This window comes from Anolis carolinensis, chromosome 3 (genome assembly GCF_035594765.1).
Source record: "Anolis carolinensis isolate JA03-04 chromosome 3, rAnoCar3.1.pri, whole genome shotgun sequence".
Lineage (NCBI taxonomy): Eukaryota > Metazoa > Chordata > Lepidosauria > Squamata > Dactyloidae > Anolis > Anolis carolinensis.
The window spans coordinates 207901727-207923913 of NC_085843.1; the positions used below are offsets into that span (position 1 = coordinate 207901727).

General features: G+C 39.6%; 1 protein-coding gene across 1 annotated transcript in view; it reads left to right on the forward strand.

Moving 5' to 3' along the window:
• The first annotated feature begins 8229 nt into the window (after positions 1 to 8229).
• The window catches only part of pde6c (phosphodiesterase 6C), a 74564-nt gene continuing 60606 nt past the window's right edge, over positions 8230 to 22187 (forward strand). The window contains exon 1 of the mRNA XM_062976163.1: positions 8230 to 9067. Within this exon, the coding sequence (XP_062832233.1) occupies positions 8582 to 9067 (486 nt within the window). The 5' untranslated portion in view covers positions 8230 to 8581. The remainder of the gene's footprint in view (positions 9068 to 22187) is intronic.

The window sequence follows — 22187 nt, forward strand, 5'->3', positions numbered from 1 at the left end:
CCACCCAGCCAACAACAAGAACAACAACAAAAGCTTTAGAGGATGTGGGGTGCCCGTGGAGCCCAAGCACCTCTCACGGAACCCCAAAGGTTCCCCAGAGCACAGTTTGAGAACCGCTGCTCTAGAACATAAAGCAACTGGAAAGGATTGGATTCGAACCTGGCAGCTTTCAGGTCAGCAACCCAACCTTCAAGTCACTTAGTCCACTACGCCATCTGGGGGCTTCAGTTAAAGTGATATGACTGTGTAATGAACGTCAACAATGTGCAATGAAATGTGTCTCTATATACACACCTGAATGCTGAAGCAAATGCGCAACTGAAGGAATACTGCCACCAATTTCAAGAGATGGATATTCATTAACCAAGTTGGCACAACAGTGCTCCATGGCACCAGATAATAATTTTATATCTTACCCACCTCTCCTCATGGCTCGAGGTGGATTGCAGAATTTAAAACACATAAGCAATGTAAAAATACCACAAAATACATATATTAAAATGTATTTCTATAAAAGATACATATTAAAACATATTTTTATAAAATACATATTAAATTGGGAGGGGTGGGAGGAGGGGAGAGTATTGCCAAGTACGAATATTGTATAGATGTTAGGAAGTATTGTATTGCTTCATGTATATATACATGTATATAGATGTATTTCATTGTTGTTTATGAATAAGTAAATAGAAAATAAGACATATTAATAAAATACATACTAAAATACATATGCAATGTTGCTCCCCATGTCCTTGAATTGAATGTGGACATCGCACATCAGAGAGAAATGCCCAATGCTTTCTTTCAGAGAATTTTGTATATGTAATACAACACATTTCTGGCCACTATAACAAAATGTTCCCTCCGGTGATCTATGTTTATTTAATACACAGTTCTTTTTTCTAAATGATTTTAAATAAACCCAAAACTGCTTGAAAAGGTGTCAAATAACCAAATAAGAAATCCCATTATGTAAACCAAGTCACACATATGTGTATAAGACTCAAATGAAAATCCAAGAAGATAGGATCTAAACATATCCTTCTAAAACTTGAGGTAAAAGCAGTTTAGGAATTAGATGGTCACTATTCATGTGAGTTGTTCAGTTGTTCTGGTGTAATCATATTGAGCTTATATATTTTGACAAATTATGCTCCAGTAACAGAGGACAGAAACCACTGACCACAAATTGTGCTTTATTCTGTTATAAAAATATTATTTCATAATGTGCCACATCTTGGAGCTTGAACTGCTATCACCATAGCTACACTGAGATGTAAACACTGGGCCGAACAAGTGGAATCTTATAAATACCCTTGGCGTCCACATGTTATTTGAATCTGTTTAAATAGCCACATGTCTGTCAGTTATCCTTCTTAGGAGCTTCCATCCACCGGGGAAGCTCAACGATGGCGTATTACTGAGAACGATTCCATAAATAGTTGTGTTTGCTGTAGTAACTGCAAACGTCAAATGAAAACCACGTCATATATGTTAAAATAACTTACTACAACCATGTCAGAACTGCTTTGAAATAGCAACGTGTGAAGAAAAACGTTCCTAGTACATATATATCTATATAATCCGAGAGTATTTTTATATATCATTACCACCTGAGAATAGTCAAGTTAATGCGCTACCCTTTCCTTGTGCCGACCTGAAAACAATTTAACTTCTCATGTACACTTCTAAAAACATATTAATAAAGTAATTCTTCACTAGTTATTTATTCTGTCTGTCCGTCCATCCATCCATCCATCTATCTCGCTACCTCTTTCATCTCTTCATTGCTGTTTTTAATTGTTGGTTATTATTATACTTTTAAAACATTGTAATTATGTCATTGTCCTTTTTTATTATTGTAAAATGATGTAAGAACCATTTAAAGCTGAAGAGCAGTAAAGAAATATGTATTATTATTATTATTATTATTATTATTATTATTATGTTAAACAAAAAAAATGACAGGGAATAATTCCAGATCTTCCAATCTGTTCAATATTCTTTAACTGGAAAGGAAAGGGAGGAACTCCAGGCTATCTACAAAGATGAATCTGCCTGGATGTCTTGTCACAGAGGCTGCATCCACACTGTAGAATCAATGCAGTTTGACACCAGTTTAATTGCTATGGCTCAATGCTATGGAATCATGGGATCTGTGACTTGGTGAGGCACCACACTGTGTTGATGAACCCTAAGTATGCATTTCCCCCCTAAGCATATAGCTATACTTTAGTTAACAAAATAGATATTTATTTGGGCATTACATCTTTCACAGACAATTTGGTTCCAGAGGAAAGCGTAACATGGAAAGTGTAAGAGACAGTACTTTTAAATATATACAGTATTGAATTTATTTATTTGTTTGCTATATTTAAACCCCGCTTTTCTCACCCCAAAGGAGACTCAGAGCAGCATACAATTTGGCCACTTCAGTGCCACATAGCAATACAGTGTATTAATCATCATGTTAAAATAATATACATATAAACATATAAATGCAATAAAACTGTTAAAACATATTCCTGACTCGTAGTCACCCTTTATATAGCTGCATTCGTGTCTGTTCTGTATTGCACTATTGCCCTATTCCCTGAATGCCTAGTTTTAGAGCCAGGACTTAACTATTTTTTCCCTGAAGACCAGGAGGGAGGGGGCCAATCTGATATCATTGGGGAGGGGGTTCCATAGCCGAGGGTCCACCACTGAGAAGGCTCTGTCTCTCGTCCCCACCAGTCACACTTGCGAAGGATGTGAGACCAAGAGCAGAGCCTCCTTGGTGGATCTTAATGCTCTAGCTGGTTCGTAGGGGGCGATACGTTCTGACAGGTAAGTTGGGCTGGAGCCATTTAGGGCTTTATAGACTAAAGCCAGCACTTTGAATTGTGCTCGGCAGCAGACTGGCAACTAGTGGAGCTGACGTAACAGGGGAGTTGTATGCTCCTTGTGTGTCGTGCCGGTGAGCAACCTTGCTGCTGCCCATTGGACTACTTGAAGCTTCCAAACAACCTTCAAAGGCTGTAACAAGAAATTTTTAAAAAAATATTAAAAAGTCTATCAAGACAAAAAAGAAAAGAAAAAAGAGAAAAAACACAGAAAAGAGAGCGAGAAGGCAGAAAATAAAATGTAATTCCCATTTATTTTATTTTCACTAGTTCCTTAAACATACAGTAGAGTCTCACTTATCCAAGCTAAACGGGCCGGCAGAAGCTTGGATAAGCGAATATCTTGGACAATAAGGAGGGATTAAGGAAAATCCTATTAAACATCAAATTAGGTTATGATTTTACAAATTAAGCACCAAAACATCATGTTATACAACAAATTTGACAGAAAAAGTAGTTCAATACCCAGTAATGTTATGTTGTAATAACTGTATTTACGAATTTCGCACCAAAATATCACGATATAGTGAAAACATTGACTACAAAAATGGCTTGGATAATCCAGAAGCTTGGATAAGCGAGGCTTGGATAAGTGAGACTCTACTGTATAACTAATTTATGCTTATCTAGTAGCTACTATCCTCCTCTCTATAAAATCTAGCTATAAATAACCAAAAAGCACTTATTAATATATCTATTTTCTACAGAAAGTCAACAAAGGGTTAGTCATTTTATCAAATCACCCTATTAGTCTTAATCTTTATCAGCTAACATACTTAACCAAAGGTTAGTTTTAGGTCTCTACATTCATTTTAGAAGCAATCCATCTTAATAAACATCACTAATAATATACTTTTTCCACTTTATAGTAAGGCAACCCTCCCATCTTTTTCTAACCTAGGTAATAACTCTTCCTGTTATCTACTTTTCCAGTATAGGTAGTATTAAATGTTTTACAGTAAAAATGTAAAACATACCCTCAGTAATAGGTCTTATTAATTCTTGTTATATACTCAATAAGCCCCAATGACAACAAATACTTAGAATGAAAAGGCAAGAAAAATAAAGCATTTTAACTGTGATATGATTTTTACTGTATATAATATACAAGATAGTTTGAAAAGCGAATTGGCCTTAGCATCTTTCTTGTAAAGGACATCTTCCAAGAAAAGTCAAGCACATCCAAATCTCTCAGATTTTATTTATACAAATTTAATCATAGGTTCAATTCCAAAATTTACTAGAACAAAACTGTTTAAATATTTATAGACGGGTCAATGACCGTTTTCTGATGTCATTGATGATGGCATTTAAAGTGCCATGATAAATTAGGGTACATAATATCTGTAAATTAGAAGCAGAGACTGAAGCCTAAACAACAGAAAGGAATGAAGAAACCAGTCCATACTCCAGGAAATAATGCCCGACTGTTCACTCGAGGGAAGGATATTAGAGGCAAAGATAAAGTACTTTGGCTAGGTAATGAGAAGACAGGAAAGCTTGAAGAACATAATGATATTGGCGAAAATGGAAGGAAAAAAGGAAGAGGGGCCGACCAAGGGCAAGATGGATGAATGGTATCCTTGAAGTGACTGGCTTGACCTTGAAGGAGCTGGGGGTGGCAAGGTCGACAGGGAGCTCTGGCATGGCTGGTCCATGAGGTCACGAAGAGTTGGAAGTGACTGAACGAATAGATAACAATAGTCTTACGACATTGCCAGATATGTTCCCCACCCCCATAACATTACAGGAAGGAGAGGAAGGCCCCACAAGCTGTGCACCCACTCTTCTCCTTCCTGTGTGATGGGAAGAGAAGGGTAGAGCAATCGCTATGGCTCCCCATCACTTTCCCTTATCAAATGGGGGAAGCATCTTACTTACTTACTTAGGCGATCCCTCGTCGTTCGAGGACGATGGTCTTCCAACCTTGGTATCTTGGGCGTGTGTTCTTAGGTGACTGAAGAGACCGATTCTTGACCCGCATATTCTCCCGCAGTGAGGACATCGGTTTCCAGGTGGAAGGCGGTCCCGGTCGGGGTTAGCTTGACGCTCCTTCCTCTTGGCACGTTTCTCCCTTAAGCCCTCCGTTCGTGCCTCTTCAAACTCCGCAGCACTGCTGGTCACAGCTGACCTCCAATTAGAGCGCTCAAGGGCCAGGGCTTCCCAGTTCTCAGTGTCTATGCCACAGTTTTTAAGGTTGGCTTTGAGCCCATCTTTAAATCTCTTTTCCTGCCCTCCAACATTCCGTTTCCCATTCTTGAGTTCAGAGTAGAGGAGCTGCTTTGGGAGACGGTGATCGGGCATTCGGACAACGTGGCCAGTCCAACGGAGTTGATGGCGTAAGAGCATCGCTTCAATGCTGGTGGTCTTTGCTTCCTCAAGCACGCTGACATTTGTCCGCCTGTCTTCCCAAGAGATTTGCAGGATTTTCCTGAGACAACGCTGATGGAAACGCTCCAGGAGTTTGGTGTGACGTCTGTACACAGTCCACGTTTCGCAGGCATAGAGCAGGGTTGGGAGGACAATGGCTTTATAAACAAGCACCTTGGTCTCTCTACGGATGTCCCGGTCATCAAACACTCTCTGCTTCATACGGAAAAATGCTGCACTCGCAGAGCTCAGGCGGTGTTGTATTTCAGTGTCGATGTTGACTTTTGTGGAGAGGTGGCTACCAAGGTAGCGGAAATGGTCAACATTTTCTAATGTTGCACCGTTAAGCTGTATTCCTGGCTTTGCAGAGGGATTAGCTGGTGCCTGTTGGAAGAGCACTTTGGTTTTCTCGATGTTCAGTGAGAGGCCGAGCTTCTCGTATGCTTCTGCGAAGGTGTTTAGAGTGGCTTGTAGGTCTTCTTCTGAACGCGCACATACTACGTTGTCATCAGCATATTGGAGTTCTATAACAGATGTTGTGGTGACCTTGGTTTTGGCTCTCAGTCTGCTGAGGTTAAATAGCTTGCCATCTGTCCGATAGATGATTTCCACTCCGGTGGGAAGCTTCCCATCAACAAGGTGAAGTATCATAGCGATGAAGATGGAAAATAAGGTGGGGGCAATAACACATCCCTGCTTGACACCTGATTCAACCTTAAATGGGTCACTTTGGGAGCCGTTGCTGTCCAAGACTGTTGCCATCATGTCATCATGGAGGAGCCGCAGGATGTTCACAAATTTGTCAGGGCACCCGATTTTTTGGAGGATGGTCCAGAGAGCGCTGCGATTCACTGTGTCGAATGCCTTTGCAAGGTCAATGAATGCCATGTACAGAGGTTGGTTTTGTTCCCTGCATTTTTCTTGGAGCTGTCGAGCAGTGAAGATCATGTCCACTGTTCCTCTGGAGGGGCGGAAGCCATTCTGGGATTCTGGGAGGGTGTCTTCTGAGACAGGGAGAAGGCGGTTTGCAAGGATTCTTGCGAGGATTTTCCCGGCGGAGGTTAGAAGGGAGATACCACGATAGTTCCCGCAGTCTGTTCTGTCTCCTTTCTTGAAAAGGGTGATGATGGTGGCATCCTTGAAGTCTGCTGGGATTTTCTCGGTCATCCACACCTTTTCAATGAGCTGGTGGAGTTGTTGCATCAGCTCAGGTCCACCCTCTTTGAAGATTTCAGCGGGAATCCCATCAGGTCCGCTAGCTTTGTTGTTTTTTTGTTGGCTGATGGCATTGCTGACTTCTTCCAAACTAGGCAGTGCTGCAAGCTCATCCCTGGTTTGTTGTTGCGGGATTTGTGAGAGGGTCTCTTCGGGGCTGCACAGTGCGAGGGGCGGGGCCACACGGGAGTGGGGCTGCGCGGTGTGGGGGGCGGGGCCAGGCCTTCCTACCGCAGCCCATGTGGCCTGGCCCCGCCTACTGTGCTGCGCAGCCTGGCCTCGCACCGCGCAGCCCCACCCCCCGCGCCGTGAGGCCCCACCCCCCGCACTGCGGGGCAGGAGCCAAAATTACCTTTGCCTGCTAAAGAAAATTACCTAAGGACGGCTCTGTGCATACATCGTCCGAAAATAGATCACACAATCCTAAACTCTTGGGAAGTGTTCTATTTGTGATTTTGTGATACGAAGTATCTCGTTTGCTGTGTCTTTGTGTCAACAACAACAATACTTTATTTGTATTCTGCCCTCTCTCCCCGAGGGGACTCGGCAGATTCCAACAAAAGGTGCCAAACAGTCAATACCAGATGCAATTCATAAATAAAAGACATAAAACAAACCAACCAAGTCCCAAAAACAATATCCACAACAAATTTTAACCCAAAAAAATCAATAACAACATAATCTATCACTTAAATTGCATCTAACCTGACCAGCATTAAACATAAATTATATAAACAACACTAAACATTCATTTAAAATACAGTAGAGTCTCACTTATCCAACATAAACGGGCCGGCAGAAGGTTGGATAAGCGAATATGTTGGATAATAAGGAGGCATTAAGGAAAAGCCTATTAAACATCAAATTAGGTTATGATTTTACAAATGAAGCACCAAAACATCATGATAGACAACAAATTTGACAGAAAAAGTAGTTCAATACGCAGTAATGTTATGTTGTAATTACTGTATTTACTAATTTAGCACCAAAATATCACAATATATTAAAACATTGACTACAAAAATGCGTTGGATAATCCAGAACGTTGGATAAGCGAGTGTTGGATAAGTGAGACTCTACTGTAATTATTAAAATATTATTCAGCCAATGAAGCTAGCAAGGTCATCTGTATCAGCTAAGCCAAAACCAACTAAGTCAGAATAGATTCAGAACAGATATATTGATGGAATGTAAACCTACTGGGTTACAAATGCCCAATCTCAGAAAACACTGTGATAGATTTGTCTTAGAACAGTCATAAGTTAGAAATGACTTGAACAAAAACCATAACAACATTTTATTTGATTTATATCCCACCTTTCCCCCAAAGCAAGAACTTAGTATGTATAGCTCATGAGATTAAGTAGAAAAAACACAAACAATTATAATATTAAAACATGATTGGATTAAAAGAAATTAATGGCCATGATTGATGATAAGAACAGAGAACATTTCCAAGGACAGAATGGTTTTCCAGATACTTTTATGCATCCATGATAAACTTATAATTTATACCGAAGAAAGTCTGGGCATGTGCATAGGAACGCACGTGCTCCCATACGAAGTACTTATCCGCACACCTATAGAGAATGAAAGAGGCTTAAGCATTCTCCACACTGCCCTGCCATTGGGGCTTCTGCACATTAATAAATGATAAAGAGGAAGGGCATATCAAAACAAGGGGGAATATATGCAGGCATGCGCTGGTTTCCATTTTTGAAATATTTTTGGTGCAAAGCAGGTATCACTAGGTTAATTTATCACGCTAGAATGCCTCCCTTTGGATTTATGAGTTAAGAGTGCTCAAGGGTTTAGTGTCCTGACATTTCTTTAATTAGCAGTCTGCTGGATCTTTCACTAAGAAGATGCTAAGCCAGTGGACTGCTGTCATACCTCAAGGGTTTTAGAAGGTTGGAAAGACACAAAGCAAGTCCTACACGTCTATGCCTTCAAGAGATACAGAATGTACAACTTACCATTTTCCCATTAGAAGTAAAGCAATTGACCTTTTTCTCATTAGAAGCAAAGGAAGACTTTTGCTGCGACTTCAACAGTGATGCAAGCATAAAAAGCAAAGTGGAAGGAAAACTACCGAGGAGGAGCCAAGAAAAATGGGTGGAATAAGTAAGGACGACGTTGAGAAATATCTGGAGAACAACCCACAATTTGCCAAGGAATATTATGACCGAAAATTGCGACTGGAAGCAGTGGGAAGCGTCTTTAAAGTCAACCCTGGGGATGTGAAAGATGGAATCTCATTCAAGGAGATGACTAAGCTGGAGGAAAGTCAAATGCTTTTTGAGTTGTTGTTGCAAATCCAGGAACAGGATATGGAGCAGGATATGGAAAAGATAGTGCATAAAGTGCTACAAAGGCTATGCCAGTTGCTGGCAGCTGACCGGTGCAGCATGTTTGTCGGCCGTTCCCGCAATGGTATCCCAGAGATGGCTGCCAGGCTCTTAGATGTCACTCCTACCTCCAAATATGAGGACAACCTGATACCTCCTGAAAAAGAAATTGTTTTTACTCTGGACATAGGGATAGTGGGCTGGGTTGCTCATACAAAGAAACTATTTAATATACCAGATGTAAAAAAGGTAAGTGGTAGCCTTTCCTGGGTTTGGGGGATAAGCAAAGGTTTTTTCTATATCTGGAATATGGGTGTATATTACTGTCTTGGGGTACAATGTTCATGGGTCATCATTGAGTTATTCCTTCTCGTTGTTGTTAAGCCCATAAATGAGAGATACTCATGTCCCCTTGTCCTCAATGGTTCTGTGTTCGGGTCTTGCAGACTCAGTTCCATGGCTTCCTTTCTATCAATCAGTCAATCAATCTAGAACAGTATGGGCAAACTCCGGCCCTCCTTCCAGGTGTTTTGGACATCAACTCCCACAATTTCTAACAGCCAGTAGTCATTGTGGGAGTTGAAGTCCAAAACACCCGGAGGGCCAAAGTTTGCCCATGCTTGATCTAGAATGTAGTCTTCCTTTTCTCCTATGTCCTTTACTTTTCTCAGCTTTATTGATTGTCTTTTCTAGTGAGTTGTGTCTTCCCATAATATGGTCAAAGTACAACAGTCACAGTTTAGTCATTTTGACTTCTAAGGAAAGATAATAATAATAATAATAATAATAATATCATCATCATCATCATCATCATCATCATCATCATCATCATCATCATCATCAGGGTGTCTTAAACAAGGCACAACATGTAACAACAGAATAAAACTCAGAATAAAACAACACTCATCTGTCAATGGCAATAGCTAATGTAAACATGGACAGGCTGTAAAGAATAGGGCCAGGAATGGGAATAAGCACAGAGGGCATGGAAATAAAGTGCATGGCTGCATAACAAGTTCAGACTGCATAACAAGTTCAGACTTGATTTGGTCTAGGACACATTGACTGGTCTTTTTAGCAGTCCACAGTACATACAGAACTTTTCTCCAGTGCTGTACTTCATATGAGTTGGTTTTCTTCCTATGAGCTTTCTTCACTGTCCAGTTTTCACAACCATATGTTAAAAAGGGAAATAAAATGGCATGGACAATCTTAACTTCGGTATTTGATTGCATATCTTCACACTTCAGGATCTTATTTAGTTCCTTTCTCACTGCCATTCCCCAAATACTAGTCTTCTTCTGGTTTCTTGACTGTAGATTCCATTTCTAATTAATGACAAGGTGTGGGAAATCTTGAATTGTTTCAATGGCTTCATCATCTACTTCAAAATTATGTAAATTATCTGTAGTCATTTTGTTTTCTTAATATTCAACTGTAAGCCAGGCTTTCTACAGTAATCGTTCTAAATCTTGAGAATTATCTGTTAGTAGTATGATGTTATTTGTATATCTTAAATAATTGCTCCTGTACCTTCCTCCAATCATTAGGCCTCCTTCCTCCAAGTTTAATACTATTTTACATATGATATGTTCAGCATTCAAATTAAACAGAGAGCATAAGAAAAGGCAGCCTTCTCTGACCTCCTTGTGAATTAGAAACCTTTTCTTTGTAGCATCTTGAGTTCAGGTTTGTCTAGAGCCGACCCTATATCTGAACAAACTGAACAATGTGGGAGATGAAGGAGATGATGAGTCAAGAAATTTTAACTCAAGTGCATAAAATTAGAAAATTTCAGTATCCTGTATTTATTCTGTAAGGAAGAAGAACACTGAAAAGCAACAGTGACTCCAGTAAAGTTCAAAGTTTTTTCTAACTATGCATAAATCTTGATCTCGACCTTTTCACAACCCTAGAAGTTGTAGGCAGAGAAGGTGCAACTAAACTGCAACTAGAACTTAAATTAGTCATAATGAACTTGACCTATTTTTTTCAATGAGATTCAAATACAATCAATATGTGTTCAGTCCTTGTCTATCATATTACCAAAAACACAGTCACTGATTGTTTGATCTTCTTGATAGGATGATGTTCACGGTTTGATCTTCATAAATTACAAGGGAAATGAAAAGTAAGGAATTTATATCGAAATAATCGAATTCAGTTTTGGATTTAAAACTACCTTTTAGTGTCAACTTAATTGGGTTCAGGGTTTGAGTTCTTCTAACTTATCTTCAATTGAGGGCCAATGCCATTTCAAATTTTCAGGTCATTTAGTCACAAACAAACTTCATGTCATCTTCCTGCTTCTTGGCAGGGGGTTGGACTGGATGGCCCGTGAGGTCTCTTCCAACTCTATGATTCTATGATTCATGGCATGCTCAAGAATACATTCAAATTTGAAACTAATATGAACAGAACTAGAATCCCAATCAAATTGTATATTAATTTTCACATTATTACAGGTGGGAAGTGGATGCGTTAGTGAAATGAATTCATTCTGTTGTAAAATTTTATACAGCTTCAGTACGCTTTTCTCTCCTCCTGTGTGCCACTGAGGCCCCTTCCACATAGCTGAATAAAATACCACATTTTCTGCTTTGAACTGGAATATATGGCAGTGTGGACTCAAATAACCCAGTTTAAAGTAGCTATTGTGAGATTTTCTGCCTTTATATTCTGGGATATATGGCTGTATGGAAGGGCCCTAAGATGTCTTGGATATGGGTAAGATGTTACAGTATCACACTTCCAAAAAGTAATGGTAGAAACTGCCCAGCAATTTATGATTTTCTCTATTCATAGAAATATTAAGTAATACTGTATTAGGCTCCACATTTTAACAAAAACCCTTTTCTAAGTTAACATATAACAAATCTCAAAGCTTAAATGGGTCTCGGTAAAAGTGCCCTTTCTTAATGTTGGAATTCATTGATGGCACAAAGGTATTACTGTTCTGAGAGGCCCAGCAAATAGTTCTTAAGTTTATTATCTCTGTCTAAAGATAATTTACACTGCATTAATAGTAATAAAGATCCAAAGTGACATCTATATGTATAAAGGGGTTATGAAATTTCGGCCTAATTAGAGGGAGAGGAATAATTGTTTTTATCCAATTGCTGCCAGTTAGAAGGCTAAGCTCCGCCCACTTGCTCTCCTAGCAACCCACTCAGCCCAGGGGATAGGCAGAGTTAGGCCTCACTTAGGCCTCTTCTACACTGCCTATAAAATACAGATTAGCAGATTTGAACTGGATTATATGGCAGTGTAGACTCAAGGCCCTTCCACACAGTTATATAGCCCATTTATAATCTTATATTATCTGCTTTGAACTGGATTATATTGACTCCACACTGCTATATAATTCACTTCAATGTGCATTTTATCCAGCTGTGTAGAAGGGGCCTCATATCATCCAGTTCTAAGCAGATAATATAAGATTATAAATATACAGTAGAGTCTCACTCATCCAACATAAACAGGCCGGCAGAACGTTGGATAAGTGAATATGTTGGATAATAAGAAGGGATTCAGGAAAAGCCGATTAAACATCAAATTAGGTAATCATTATACAAATTAAGCACCAAAACATCATGTTATACAACAAATTTGACAGAAAAAGTAGTTCCATGCGCAGTAATGCTATGTAGTAATTACTGTATTTACAAATTTAACACCAAAATATCACAATGAATTTAAAAGTCTGACTACAAAAACATTGACTACTAAAAGGCAGACTGCGTTGGATAATCCAGAACATTGGATAAGTGAATGTTGGATAAGTGAGATTTTACTCTAATATGAAATAAAGAGCAACACTCTGAAAGCAGGGAAATTGGGAATTCCACAAAGGAAACAATCAGGGCCAGCTAACACCTCCCAAGAAAGGATTCTTCCAGAAAGGAAGCTGAGAAGGGAGTGAAGCAGTGTGTATCACCAGTCATTATTATTACTATCATTACTATTATTATTATCATTATTCGTATTATTATTATTATTATTATTATTATTATTATTATTATTATTGTGTTGCGGTCAACCGTGAAAATGAATACAATCTGGCTCCAAGTATTCAAAAACACAAAAATCAGAATATATAAAAATTACTGTTTTATAATAAAACAGAACAATACAATCTCTAAAATCAGAACACTAAATAAAGAACAACACTCTGAAAACAGGGGAATTCCACACAGGAAACAATCAGGGCCAGCTAACACCTTCCAACAAAGTACAGTAGAGTCTCACTTATCCAACATAAACGGGCTGGCAGAACGTTGGATAAGCGAATATGTTGGATAATAAGGAGAAATTAACAAAAAGCCTATTAAACATACAAATGAAGCAGCAAAACATCATGTTATACAACAAATTTGACAGAAAAAGTAGCTCATTACACATTAATGCTATGTAGTAATTACTGTATTTATGAATTTATCACCAAAATATCACAATAAATTGAAAACATTGATTACAAAAATGCGTTGGATAATCCAGAATGTTGGATAAGTGAGACTCTACTGTATTCCCATCACCAAAGTCTGGCAAATCCTCTATTTTCTGAGGGCCACAGACAGTAGAAGCACATAAAATATCGCAAACAACACCGCTCTGAAAACAAGGGAATTCCAGACAGGAAACAATCAGGGCCAGCTAACACCTCCCAACAAAAAATTCACTCAGGGAGGAAACAGCCAGGCTTTAAAGCTGCAAGGCCATTACATGCTAATCATTTTGCCTAACTGCAGCATTCAAACTTGCCTCCAACAGACAAAAAAAAAAAAAACAACAATCAGAAATATTGCATATTCACAAGCTTTAGGAAATAATATCGCCTGATGGCGCAGCGTGTTAAAGCGCTGAGCTGCTGAACTTCTGGACTGAAAGGTTGCAGGTTTGAATTGGGGGAGCGGAGAGAGCCCCCACTGTTAGCCCCAGCTTCTGCCAACCCTAAAGTTTAAAAACATGCAAATGAGAGTAGATAAATAGGTATTGCTCCAGCGGGAAGGTAACGGCGCTCCATGCAGTCATGCCACATGACCTTGAAGGTGTCTATGGACAACGCCAGCTCTTCGGCTTAGAAATGGAGATGAGCACCAACCCCCAGAGTCAGACACGACTGGACTTTACCCTTTACCTTAACTACCACCAATTCCTCAATACTTTATTTCCCATACCACCATACTTCGCCACAGCAACGCGTGGCCGGGCGCAGCTAGTAACATATAAGTTATAGATGACAGCTGTTAACCAGAGATGACCCTGCTTAACCTCCAAGATAAGATGGATCTGATGCCTTCAGAGTATTTAGGCCAAGAAAGACATTTCATACCTTTATTCTTTTATTTTTATTTTTAAACTATTGATACTGTGAATTGTTATGTGAACCTCTACACTAGCCACAATGCAAAACTGAATGACAAATGCATCTTTTTGACTTTTATTCTGCTTTGACAATAACCATTCAGGGCCCTTCCACACAGCCCAGAATATCAAGGCAGAAAATCCCACAATATAAGATAATGTGGGATTTTCTGCCTTGATATTCTAGGATATAGGGCTATGCCGAAGGGCCCTCAGTCACATCAATAGAAAAGAAGAAGTAAACGCAAATGTAATGGAATGATTGTGAAATAAACTAGGAGTATGTTACCACAGGACACATTGATCAAGTCTGTTTGGGACAAGCCTCCAATTTCCTGGTTAATTATGAACTGCCATTATTCTGTATTCTGGGGCCCTTCCACACCACAAAGTTATACCACTATGATTCCACTTTAACTGCTATGGCTACAGCCTATCGAATTCAGGAACATCATTTGGAGAGGCACTAGAGCTCTCTGTTTGCGAATTCACAATGCTTCCCACTAAACTTTAAATTCCAAGAGCCTACAGGGTGTTGCCAAAGTAGTTAAAGTGGAATCATAGTGCTATAAATGTATAGTGTGGAACCCACCTGTTCAGGAATCTGACTACTTTTGCTGCAGGCACATTTTGCCTTGTTTCACAATATTATGCCAAACTCTGACACACACACACATGAATTCAAATATGAAATTTGCAATATAGCATCAGACAGTAGAGTACTGAGTATAGTTTGTCCTCTGGTCAAGACTAACAGCCCAAATGTAAACTACTGTGAGATGAGCAATCATTGCAAGCAAATGGGTTGGTGGAGGAAATATAGCAAACTGATAACAATTTCAAAGTAAAAAAACTAGAGGCCACTATAGTACAGTTTATGTATTTTCCATTGAAGTCAATGGAAATAAAAATACTTAACTGATTGCTTCATTGTCACAATTCTTTATGGACTAAGAAGAGTTTGAGAGCTAAATTGTATTTGCTTGTAGGCCGCTGTGAGTTTTCCGGGCTGTATGGCCATGTTCCAGAACATGGAACATGGCCATACAGCCCAGAAGACTCACAGCAACCCAGTGATTCCGGTGATGAAAGCCTTCAACAACAACATTGAATGTGTCTTTTTCCTTAAAGAATATTGCTTCTGTAAATGACTTTCATTGCAGAAAGTAGATATGATAACTAATATTTTAAAAGTTTTGGCTTCTTTTGTGTGTGTGTGTGTGCGCGCGCACGTATGAATACAATATCTTTAGTTTTCTCTGTCAAAGAATGCTGGTGCCTTACCAAACTACAGCTCCCATGATTCCATAGCACTGAGCCATGGCAGTTTAAATGGTGTCAAACTGTATTAATTCTATAGTGTAGATGCACCCTACTTAAACATTGAAGGTCTCGTTTAGATCCAAACATTGTTCCTATTGTATTGTCGAAGGCTTTAATGGCCAGAATCACCCAGACCTCACAACCTCTGAGGATACCTGCCATAGATGTGGGCAAAACATCAGGAGAAAATGCTTCTAGAACATGGCCATACAGTCCGGAAAACTCACAGCAAACTTTTGCTCCCATTGTTTTTATTAAACAATTTCTTCTTGACTTTGGTGTTGGGGAATCTTTGTTTGACCCTTTTGATGTAGTCTTGCACTTCTCAGGATTGTCATAGTTATGTTGTTTTTTCAAAAAGACATGTGGAAAAGCTCCATCGCAAGGACCTCATTCCTCACTCAAAACTCACATTGACGTCACTGGGAAGTTTACCCAAGGGAGGTCTGCAGATATGCGCCTTTAATCAGTAACAGATCCATTGCTGTAGGTCAATTATATTAAGAAGGCCTTAATGCTTCTACTGAAAATCCTTATAACGTTATTCTTAAAGGGACAGCATTCTACTTGTCTTTCACGGTGAAAATACATACTGCTAAAACATTTGTCATATTTCTATCTCATAAGGGACTGTTCTAATATGTCTTTGAGAAAATCCTTGCTAAACAGAATTCTCACCACATTATACTTTGTATGAAAATAGTCCTGTTCCATTCGCTCATCCAATCTTACATTTCTTCCTTTTCTTAAATTGGAAGTTTGTAACGGATTTTCTGTGATCTAGGGCCCTTCCATACAACCATATAACTGCCTTGGATGCCTGCCATAAATGTGGGCGAAATGTCAGAAGAGAATACTTCTGGAACATGGCCACACAGCCTGAAAGACATACAACAACCAAACTTGGGAACTGTTTGTATTATATTAGAATAATTCTTTTATCCAGAATCATGGCCCAACACTCTTTTTGAGACCCCCTACCTACTCCCTTTAGATTTGTTGGGGAAACCCTAGGGTTTCTAAGCCTGCTGATGATTTTATCTTGTGTTGGAGGTACTGTTTTTGATTATATTAGGATCGGTATTGAGAGTTAGTGTGGTGGAGTGGTTTCTGTACTGGTCTATACTGTCATATAACATAGGCCATATAACTGCATTATATGAGTGTACAATGACCATATAATGCAGTTCCAAATTGCATTATATTGCAATTTAGATCCAGCCTATGACTCTAGAGCTAAGGTTCAATTCCTTGTTCAGTCATGGAAAACCACTGGGTGACCTTGGGCGAATCACACATTCTCACCCTCAGAAAATCCTATGGCAGGGTTGCCATAAGTGGGAAACGATTTAAAGACATACAACACCCAGCATTTCCTGAATGAGTCAGCTATTTGAATGCACAGCTATCTGTTTTATTTGTTTACTAGCTATACCCAGCCATGCGTTGCTGTGGCGAAATCTGGTGGTATTGGAAATAAAGTATTGAGGAATTGGTGGTAGTTAAGGTAAAGGGTAAAGGTTTTCCCGTGACTCTGGGGGTTGGTGCTCATCTCCATTTCTAAGCCGAAGAGCTGGTGTTGTCCATAGACACCTCCAAGGTCATGTGGCCATTGGCATGACTGCATGGAGCACCATTACTTTCCCACCAGAGCAGTACCTATTGATCTACTCACATTGGCATGTTTTCGAACTGCTAGGTTGGCAGGAGCTGGGGCTAACAGCGGGTGCTCACTCCGCTCCCAGGATTTGAACCTGGGACCTTTTGGTCCGCAAGTTCAGCAGCTCAGTGCTTTAACACACTGTGCCATCAGAGGCCCCTTTTACACTGCCATATAATCCAGTTCAAATCAGATAATCTGTATTTTATAGGCAGTGGGGAAGAGGCCTAAGTGAGGCCTAACTCTGCCTGTCCCCTGGGCTGAGTGGGTTGCTAGGAGACCAAGTGGGCGGAGCGTAGCCTTCTAACTGCCAGCAATTGGATAAAAACAATTATTCCTCTCCCTCTAATTAGGATTTTATTTTTATTTTCTTTTTGTTGTATGAACGTAGAGGCATGGATGAGGGGTTGTGCTGCCAAGTTTAGTGTTTCTGGGATGTGTAGTATATAGATTCAGTGTAACTCATTATTATCATTTCTCTACTACTTGAAGCTCATTCTGACATTTTTTTTTAATTTAGACAATAGGGTTCAGAGGGTTTGAACCTCCACTCCTCAGTTAAGGTTAAAAAGCCAGTTAGATTTGTAGCATGTTTATGTTTCCTACATCACAAGTTTAGGTTTTCTGCACCACAATGTTAGGTTTCTTGCAGCACAATGCCAGTTTGAATGAAAAAGCCCAATTTGCTGAATTTGTGCACACCACACAGTCATATAACCCAGAATATCAAGGCAGAAAATCCCACAATATCTGCTTTGAACTGGGTTATCTGAGTCCACACTGCCATATATTCCAGTTCAAAGCAGAAAATGTGGGATTTTATTCAGCTGTGTGGAGGGGCCTAAGGGGGATCTTTTTAAAGCAAAAATAACTGGGGAACAAGTTGAATATCTCAAAATGTTTTTTAAAAATACCAATAAAATTGAGCCCTACCTCCTCTTTCAGTATCAGTTTATCCCAGGATTATCTTCCTAAAACCTGGAGAGTTACCAAGAAACGTGAGAAGGCACCTTACCCTGAGATTAAAGCCGAGGGGAAGAGCTAGACCCTCATTAATTAGCTTAGAAACAGCATCTGTTCCCTTCCCCCAGCTGGGATTAGTGGAAAAACAGACCTGTTGATCACAAGAGATAATAGTGTTTAATCCAGGGTTTAATAGTAGCAAGAAACAGGCAACCCTGCCTGCTGACCTAACAAATTATTAATCAAATAAAACTAAGCAGCAACAGAAACTGGTTAGATTTCATTGAGCCAAAGCAGGAGAAATACCTCAATAAACAAGGGTAGTTCTTGGCGAGGAATAATTTCATCCTAGATATGACCACTGCAAGAATTCAACAGTGTGCTGTTGAAGAATACAGCAGTTTGGTATCTAGGGTGCATCTACACCAGTGGTTCCCAACTTTTTTTGACCAGAGACCACTTTGACCAGGGACCACGCTCCAACATTAGTACCAAAAGGGTTATGAAACAGTTTTTGGTCGACTTTAGATTCGGTTTGGTTATTTGGGATGCTGATTCAGAAAATTGCATTGGTTAGACCACATCAGCTCTAGTTTCTGATACACAACATATGCCATACAGTAGTCACCATCTGAAAACCATATTTAATAAGCCTCTGGTTTCGTGAGACCACACACTCTCGTTGCAATGGTGTAGTAATGGTGAGGCTGCAGACCATATTTTAGTAGTTCTTGCAGACCACAGGTTGGAAACTACTAATCTACTATGTAGAAAGGCTCGTGCTAAAATAATTAGTCTCAATGATACCACATAACTCCATCTTTCCCCCTTTAAAAAAATTAATACTAAAATATACTGACATCCTTCTGAAAACTGCAAGGATTCAGATGCTTTGGGACTGTTAATAGGGGTATCATTTCCCATAAACCTAGTGGAAGATGCAAATTTGAAGGATTAGGTAAATCTACAAGCCTCTGTAAAGATCTCATCAGGGCAGGTGTGTTTTGGTATCACCACTCCAAATATATTTTCATACGCTAGCACAGTGGGAGAAAGGAAAGCCAAAGCAGTGTGATATTTGTATATTATATCTATATCGTATTTTCAGTGTCAGTTTGTATTTATCTTTACAGTGATGCTTCACCAAACTCATTCCAAATCCATCCAACATATTCTTTCACCTTTTGAGATTTTGAGAATGAATAACATTATTGATCTTAATACAGTGCATTTAATTAGTAATGTTCAAGAGCCTGTTTTCTTCTTTTCCTCCAAGTACACATATCTCATCCTATTAAAAATTCTGATCATTCTGATTAATCAACATATTGGAAATTAATTAATTAATCAACATATTGGAAATTGAACATTCAGGATAGGATCCTATGGATTATCTGAGTTGCTGTGCTGTTGCAACAGCCAGGGAAGAGCCATAAATGTTTTTAATATGAAGGAAGTAAGAGTTTGGACACATGAGCTGCTTGAAGCTGGGAAATCTTATCTGACTTCTCTTGACAACACAGTGTGATCATGGAAAAGTGGACCACTGGCTTATTGCATTATAATGATTCTGGCCATAGTATTGGGAAGACTACTTATTCTTCTTCTTTACTCGTTCAGTCATTTTCGATTCTTCGTGACCTCATGGACCAGTCCACACCAGAGCTCCCTGTTGGCCGTCGCTGCCCCCAGCTCCTTCAAGGTCAACCCAGTCACTTCAAGGATACTGTCCATCCATCTCACCCTTGGTCTGCCTCTCTTCCTTTTTCCTTCCATTTTCCCCAGCATCATGATATTCTCCACGCTTTCCTGTCTTCTCATGATGTGGCCAAAATACTTCAGCTTTGCCTCTAGTATCCTTCCCTCCAGTGAGCAAACGGGCATTATTTTACTTATTACCAATACCTATTCAACCATGTAATCACAGTGATTGAGATGTATGTGTGTGTGTGTGTGTGTATCTCAGCATGGAAAGGAGAGGAGAAATTAAGGAATTATTTTAATCAATGCATGTCTTTTAATAATAAATACATTTTATTGATTAGCCCTTAGGCCATATCACCAAATCAGACTAAACAGCAAAGCTTGATACAACTTAATAATGTTTTTAGATTAGGATAGTCCTAATTTTACCATAATTAATTTTTTTAACTTAATAGACCATGTTCCTAGAAATTAAATCCTAAAATGGATACAAACAGACACAAACAGTCAATATGGCTAAAAAGCCAATATAAATACTAAGCTGCATCAACAGGAGTGCAATGGCCTAATTGAGGGAAATCAAAGTCCTTCTCTATGCAGCTTTGGTAAGATTTCACATGGAATACTCTGCCTAATTCTCGGCATTACAGTTCAAGAAAGATATTGACAAGCTGGAATTTGTCCAGAGGAAAGCAACCAAGATGTAAAAGGGCCAGGCATCCAAGCCCTATGGGATATAGTTTAAGAGCTTGGTAATACTTAACTTGAGGAAGAGAATATTAAAAGGTGACATGACAGCTTTCTTTAAACATCTGAAGACATGTCATGTAGAAGGTGAGGCAAGCTTGTTCGCTGCTGCATCAGAAACTAGCAACCTCAGTCTGTCCGCTGGAATTGCCACAGATCATGGTGAATCCGGCAGTGCCTATCGCGGGGCATGGTGAACCCGTTGCCCCACACCCTGCACCACCTGAAATCCCATCCCATGGGGAGAAGTGTCCACTGTCCAGCTTCCCCCCTCTGGTGAGGTTGTAAGACATGGACCAATGGATTCATGTTGCAAGAAAACAGAATCCAATTAAATATTATGAAGGATTTCCTGGCAGTAATAGCTGTTTGTCAGTGGAATGGACTGCCTTGGAAGGCATTGGACTCCCCTTCACCGGAGGTCTTTAAACAAAGTTTGGATGACCATCTTTCAATCCTTCATGAGAAGGAGCTGGACTAGATGGTTTTGGAGGTCCATTCTAACTCTGTAATTGTATAGTTTTGAATACAGCATTTCCCTTTCCAGGAGAAAGGGTCAGAAGTTCCCTTGTGATCATAACTTTAACAGTGAGATCTATGTGATGTTGAAGGGTGAATCTTAAACTGATTTTTGGAGCCTAGAAAGGGATTATGAAAACACTGTTGGGAAGGGAATTTCCAAGAGTTGTTAGGATTAGTAAAAGGTTGTCAGGATTATTCAGATTAGTAAAGGGTGGTCAGGGTTGTCAAGATTAGTAAAAGAGGAGGGATTTATGCCTACTCAAGTGTTAGGAGAACTATGTCTTCTTGAATGCCAAAGACTGGCTCAGTGTTTAGCAGCAGATTTATTTAGACAGCTGCTATGTCCCTCTTTCTGAATTGGGCTACCTCTGATGACACTGTTCTTAATCCCTCATTAGAGGTGGGTTTATAGCAGGCATGAGCAAATGTCAGCCCTCCAGGTGTTTTGGACTTCAACTCCCACATTTCCTAACAGCCGGTAAACTGGCTGGGATTTCTGAGAGTTGAAGTCCAAAACACCTGGAAGGCCAAGGTTTGGCCAGTAGCATTTTGGATAGTGTGGAGCATTAGGTAGATTAAAAGGAGACCTGACTACCACTTAAGGATTCCAGTAGAATTACGCCACCACTACTGGTCCCATTGGGTGCATGTTACAGTTAGATCAACTACTGATCCCATTGGGTGCATATCACAGTTAGATCAATTGGGGACCCATCTATGGTATTATGGCAGGGCATAATCAGCATAATGATGATGACTCATTCAAGTCTGGTACCATTCCTTGCCAAGAGATGGGATCAAGGAGATGAATTTTGTTCTTGTGAATTAGTACTGTAGGAATGTTTGTTTGTTTTCAGAAAATGCAAGGGTAAGACCAGTCCACCAATAGACAAATTCCTCTTATCCTTTTCTTTAATCATTTGAGTATATTGCTTGACTGGAAGGAGACACTCCTGGAACATAAGGAGAAGCAGATGGAATGTATTCTGCTATTTATCAAGCAAGCCATTTGTTAAGTCACTGCTTTGGGACTGACTGAGGCCTCTTCCGCATAGCTGAATAAAATCCCACATTATCTGCTTTAAT